The sequence below is a fragment of the Brassica napus genome, chromosome A5, assembly GCF_020379485.1.
Source record: "Brassica napus cultivar Da-Ae chromosome A5, Da-Ae, whole genome shotgun sequence".
In the NCBI taxonomy this organism is placed as follows: Eukaryota; Viridiplantae; Streptophyta; class Magnoliopsida; order Brassicales; family Brassicaceae; genus Brassica; species Brassica napus.
In genome coordinates, this window is record NC_063438.1 from 10933912 (window position 1) to 10939905 (window position 5994).

The following is a 5994-nucleotide window of genomic DNA, read 5'->3' on the forward strand; positions in this document are numbered from 1 at the left end:
GACCAAACACCTAGTTTAAAATTTAAATATTACATACATATTTAATTTTCAAATTTGAGATAATATGAAAATATATAAGGATAAAAGTTATTACAGAATGAAAATCTTAATAAAATAGTACATGAAAAATTGTTTAAAATACCCTAAGTTGGTTATCCCTTTTCAAAAATACACACAATCAAAAATACCTTAACATTTAGGTTTAGGGTTAGTGATTATTGTTTAGAGTTTAGTATTTATGGGATGGAATTGGACATATAAACTTCTATAAATTTTATATAAATTATTCTTAAACATTTATAAATGATTTAGGTGAACAAATTTATTTTTATCACAAATTTAAGGTATTTATAAAAAAAAAAGTTATTCTTTAAAGGTGTAAATTTGAAAGTGATATCAGACTTGTGGTAAATTGAAATTCTCCCTTTATTTCACTATTATTTAGTTTAAGATATAATAAATTTAAGAGATATTTCTTAAAATACTCTAAGATATCTAAGTTGAATATTATATTTCAAGAATACACTTAATCAAAAACACTTTAACATTTGAGTTTAAGGTTTAATGATTAATAAACTTTATAAACTTTTCAATTACTTGTTGACTATCATATTTCAGAGGGCGGGGTTGGATTTATAAACTTTTATAAATTATTCTTAAATATTTATAAATGATTTCGGAGAATTAATTTAATATTTCTAATCACAAATTTTAGGTATTTATGAAAATAGTTAATCTTCAAAGTAAATTTAAAAATTGATATCAAACTTGTATAAGTTCATGCACACAACGTCATGTTGCTGAACCACTCCATTGAATATGCATTTCATTGCCCCTGTGGCAAAGTCCACATGAATAAGCAAAGATTCTAGAAAAAGACAAACTCAACCCGTCTTTTAAATAATCAACAATAATAATGCAAGGTCTTTACCATGTGTGCCCACTGGCTCCTTCACGCGACCACGACGCCCACATTTTGTCCACACTTCTACAGGCTGCAGACAAGAAATACGTTGTTTCATCCCCAGCTTTGAGCCCTCACTCTTATAATAAGTAACACATCGATTTAATTACTTTTGACTTCTTACCTTAAACCATCTAACGTCTTCAGGTTTATGGAACATATATCTTACTGATGCTTTCATTTTTGATACTCTCTGAGGATACCTGAACCCAAGCCACATTCAAAGCTTGGTTAGAATTACAGAGCTTAAGCATGTATGCAGACTAGAAATATGCGACTGTACTTGGTAAGAGAAAGGTAATAAGTAAGATTACCCAGTTAATATTATCTTCTTTAAAACTATTTTGCTGGGTTCAATGCTTTTCAAGGAACCAAAGGCAGCAAAAGCAGGAGCATCAGCGTCAGAAATCTTCAGAACAACCAAAGGAAGGGATGGGAAGGATATTGGGCCGTATACTGAAGCCAATGAGAAACGGCCTGGATGCAGAAACCTCTCCATCACTTGTTTGTCTAAACTGATATTGTCGGTTGAAAATACTGGCCTGGAAAATTTTCACCGACCATTGTTATAAGAGATTGCAAACAAGAAAAGCTATTGCAGTAAATGAAACATGAACAAATTTTACCAACCTTGCAACGAACTGACGGAAACCAACATGGAACATTAGCTCCTCTTTTGTTTTAATAGGATCTTCGTAACCATCATACTTCTTTAAGCTGTGGAGCATAGTTAGAGAAGTTAGCTGGGCAAACAAGGTCTCATCAACAGAAAAATATAAACAGTAAGATCGTGAGTTACCTAAAGCGCAGAACCGACATCTTGGATTCATGTTGCAAAAGCCCAAATGCTATAATGGGTTTCGTGCTAACAATGGAGGATAGTTTAGAGGCAGCAACAAGAGGCACTTCCTTAATATGCAGCCGTACATATGACCCAGTTGGTACACAATCATCTCTGCTTTCTTCTTCTTCTTCTTCCATCTTCAGGGCTTGCTTGAGCACAAGCTTTTGAGTCCTAGCGACGTTATCAAAAGCAAAGATTCTGGCATAGTCCTGAGGTAGAGACTCCTGCATTTTTGCCAACAAATAATAAAAATCAGTATCAGTTTCCAGTAGAAGGAACATAATGAGCTTCAGATCAAGATCAGTGTTTACTACATTTGGATCCCACGGGGAGGTTCTGAAGGATTTGAGACCCCTGTACTTTGCAAAACGTTTTCTTGCAGGCTGATCAATGGGAGTCTCCACCTCATCTGGAAATTCTGAGGACACAACAATTGAAAGTCTTAATTCACTTTGATGTAATCTTAATAAGAAAAATACAAGGAAGACAAAATCAAGAGCACTTGACACTCTAATGTAGAAAATAACTCTACAAAAGTAAGAACAAAGCACCAACCCTCATCCTCAGCATGTGCCTCTTTGATTTTCTTGATTTGATCCTCATATTGTTCTCTTGTCAAGGTTTCATCGTCCTGAACAATCAGCAGATTGGGTTATAACTTAATCAAGATACGCATTCATAACAAAAAAAAATGTATTGAAGCTACAAATAGTGTTTGTAAGTCGCTACGTAAATGGAGAGAAAGCTTTTACCATCATCTCCGAGTCATTATGAGTTTCATTATCCATATCCTGCACGTACAGTGTTTCTTTATCATCCTCAAAATCTTGGTCTTGATTGGAATAGTGATCCTCTCCTCTATCCAACACCATACGATCGTCATAGGAATCACCATTATCAGAATCCTCTTCATCTATCTCATCAATAATCCAAGCAGCCTGTGAACCAAAAATAAGAACACCAGAGACAGGAATAGCGAAAAAAAGATCATCAAGAAACCTGATATTCTGAAGTCCCTCGTGGCAAACTCCTCTTCTTTGGCTTTCCCTGTTTCTGATTTCTGTCAGCCTCAGCCATCTCTGCCTCAGTTGGCCATGTCTACACAATAACAAGTGAATTTCCACAACAGATAACAAGACAAGCAAATGGCCCCTTCATCTGTTAAATTACTAATCAGACTTACCTGTTCCCCTTCTAATGGATCTGGAGTGTTTTCAGTTACTAAAGGCTCTTGTTTCATGGGATCAGGAACCAGAGACCTCAATACCTGATCAATCCCAAAACAGAACGAAGTGAACTGACAAAGAGATGAAGGCACAATAAAAGCACAATAAACACTTCACTTCTTATTAAGAAAACAACTTTAAGAGCTTCAGAGCACCATTAACCCTCAAGTTGCTTAATTGGGGTGCTTAAAAAACTTTTTAATTTTTTGTTTGTGTGAAAAAAGAAATTTAAAAAAAAAAAAAATACCAATCGCGGGCCACTACGTGTCCGTGGATCCGCGAATAGTGCAAGCAATAACTGTTTGTGATGTTTAATTAAGCATTCCTTCTTTTTCTTCTTCTCTTTCCTTTTTTTTTAATTAAAAAATGCTAAGCAACCTTTAAGCACCCAGGGTTAATGGTGCTCTCAGGAGGAGTATTATACGTTCAATCATTATACATTTATCATGACAGACAATTCCTGTTATATATAGGCTGTTCTAGCATTCAGCAATATGTGTTCTTTAAGGTAAAAGACTAAGAGATTATCGATGGTTGATGAAAATATCAGATACCTCTTCATCATGTGAATCATCCAATTCCATGGAATTCTGTTTTCTCCTTTCATTTAATAATGGAAATGGGTCCTTCAGGACTTCAACTTTTGAGAGCTGAAAATCACCAACGCCAGTAACATGGACCTATTGTAAAGAAAACAGTTCTCAGATATGGTTATATAGCATAAGGCATTACAGAGAGAGTAGAATTGCCTGATTACCAGCTGATTTACTGATAGTTTACGAGCACGCAAGTAACCGGAGAGAAGTAGAGTGCACTTTCCTGGGGTTGTATCATCCACCAGCATCCCAACCTAGATGCACCATTCAAAAGTATGCAGATATTTTACTTTTTTACTCACAGCTAAATTAGATGTTATGAATAACAGCATAAAACAAGCACCTTCTGAGCCATAACATAAGGTCGTTGCTTCCGCCAGTGAGGTACAGAAAGCCTTTGTGCCTTCAATAATCCCATGAACTGCGAGCACACCAAAAAGTATGGATTTGCATCATTTAAACTTGGCTAATTATAGACATAAAATCTATTGAAGACCACTCAGTAAAATGACATAAGAGTCTCTGAGTAATTCACCTGATGCAACTCATCTGTGGTGTCTGCTGGATCAAAATTACAATCCTTAGGAAATTCAGAAGCAAGCCGAGAGGCACACATCTTTTTCAGCTTATTTTTCTTTTTCAACTCACTGGGTAAGTCCTGCAATCAAGCAACACGAGCTAAATTTCAAGCAAAGTTTGAGAGATGGGAGACCAACAGAAGCAAAGAGAACATACACGTATCAACACAGCGGTACTTGGCAGACCAATTGATCTAAGCACAGAAAGACACTGACTTCCGAATGAATCTATCAAGCTAGAGATATCCTCGTTTGCAGATGCAACAAAAGCGATCAGATCAGCAACCTATATATACCACCAGTAAGAAATAATAATTCAGTTTAGCAACTAACTATGACAAACTCTGCTCACTAAAATTGAAAATCAACATGCCTTGGCCATTTCCATGCATGTCAGAAGATCCCCATGAGGCGCCTTCAACACCTAAGATACGTATGTATTCTACTTAAAATATGTATAAATAACCAATCTGTTGCTCTTAAGGGAATGGACATACTGTTGTTCGTAGCTTATGCTCAGATGATGCAACTGTTGAAGAAGAAGTGACATCACCATCAGTAGATAACAGCTTTAAAACATCTTCACCAAGTGAATTCAAATCCACGGAAGCAGAGAGAGGAAACAAGACCTATCGCCAAAAACAGAGTTTTTAAAACTGCAAGGGCTGTAACTTTCTGACTACAAAAGTTCCAACAAACTCACGATAACTCGAGGAGCACTGGATAAGCCTCCTGATTCCCTCTTCTCCTTCAAAACCGCTGCTCTTTTCTGCTCTCTAACCTAAAGAGACAGAGAGAGAGAGCTAAACAAGATTCATTGTGTTGCAAGAGTCGCAGATTAATTAAAAAAAAATGTAGGAAGGAGAATCATTACCATCTTGGCACGCTGAAGACGAGCAGCTTTAGCGCCTTTAACATGGTTACCCTCCGGTTTACCAATCCGGCCTCTATCTGATTCAATTGCAATATTTTTTTTAGTTATGTGAAGATCGAAAGAGATCAAATCGTTGAGGGGATTACCTTGGAGGGAGGTTTTGTGGAGATTGCGAGAAGACTTAGAGGAGACACGAGTCTTGTGAGCCTTATTGACTTGAACTCCAGAGCGCCCCATGGTGACTGCAACGAGAGGAGGAGGAGAGTGTTCTGTAACTTCTGTTTAACGTTTAAACCCTAATAATAAATAATAAAATCTTCTGTTTCTTGTTCCTCAGGGTTTTTGTTATCGGGTCCTCTTTTTGGCCCAAAAAGGGATTACATGAAACCCATTGAGGATTACACTAACCCATTGGACATTTGTCTTTCAAAAGAGCTTAACCTATGATATGGAACTAAATGAGTCAACATCTCTGCCCAAGCAAATGAAATCTTACATTTTATGTCCTTCTGAATTATTGTAAGATTTTGTGGTGTTTCACAAATGAATAAAAAATGGGGATATATTTTTGCGTTTATTTTATTAAAAGTGAGATTTTTCTTGACAATGGCAAATACACAAATCCAATGAATTTGTGTTAGCTTAAGAACAAAAAAAAGGCAGGTCTCAGATTTGTTGTTGAATTGCTGGAAAAAAATCCCAGTAATCTGTAAACTCTATTAGTCTTTCCATAGATTTGTGAAACTTGTTAAACGGGAATCAAATCACCATGTCCACAAGGGAAGACAATATCAAAAAGTCATTTTTGTAATCTTTCGCATAAAATTATAGTTTCGAAAACGAAGCTACAAAAATCGTTATCTAATTTTTTTTTTAAAAAGAATTAATTTTATTAATGATAAAGGAAAAACC

The 5994-nt window shown here is 35.8% G+C and overlaps 1 protein-coding gene across 2 annotated transcripts; it reads right to left on the minus strand.

The window, feature by feature from the left end:
* Window positions 1–628: 628 nt before the first annotated feature.
* Window positions 629–5383, minus strand: LOC125609570 (pre-rRNA-processing protein TSR1 homolog). 2 transcript variants are annotated; one of them, XM_048781082.1, is made up of 21 exons: window positions 5229–5383; window positions 5083–5159; window positions 4912–4989; window positions 4706–4837; window positions 4582–4632; window positions 4366–4494; window positions 4166–4288; window positions 3974–4051; window positions 3792–3884; window positions 3589–3684; window positions 2992–3075; window positions 2808–2906; window positions 2561–2746; window positions 2364–2439; window positions 2123–2226; window positions 1764–2032; window positions 1595–1681; window positions 1279–1506; window positions 1089–1167; window positions 932–995; window positions 629–835 (listed from the first exon to the last, which is right to left on the minus strand). In XM_048781082.1, the coding sequence occupies exons 1-21, from the start codon at window positions 5317–5319 to the stop codon at window positions 750–752; spliced, it is 2310 nt and encodes a 769-aa protein (XP_048637039.1). In that variant the 5' UTR covers window positions 5320–5383; the 3' UTR covers window positions 629–749. The 2 variants fall into 2 exon arrangements, with proteins under 2 accessions (XP_048637039.1, XP_048637038.1); XM_048781081.1 differs by having other exon boundaries at window positions 3589–3714.
* Between the last annotated feature and the right edge of the window lie 611 nt (window positions 5384–5994).

Coding starts and splice junctions, on each gene's coding strand:
- LOC125609570 (XM_048781081.1), bottom strand. CDS start 5,319: ATGGGGCGCTCTGGAGTTCAAGTCAATAAGGCTCACAAGACTCGTGTC. Junction 4,990..5,082: donor GTCTTCAGCGTGCCAAGATG/GTAATGATTCTC, acceptor CTGTCTCTTTAG/GTTAGAGAGCAGAAAAGAGC. Junction 1,507..1,594: donor TTCCGTCAGTTCGTTGCAAG/GTTGGTAAAATT, acceptor AAAATTTTCCAG/GCCAGTATTTTCAACCGACA.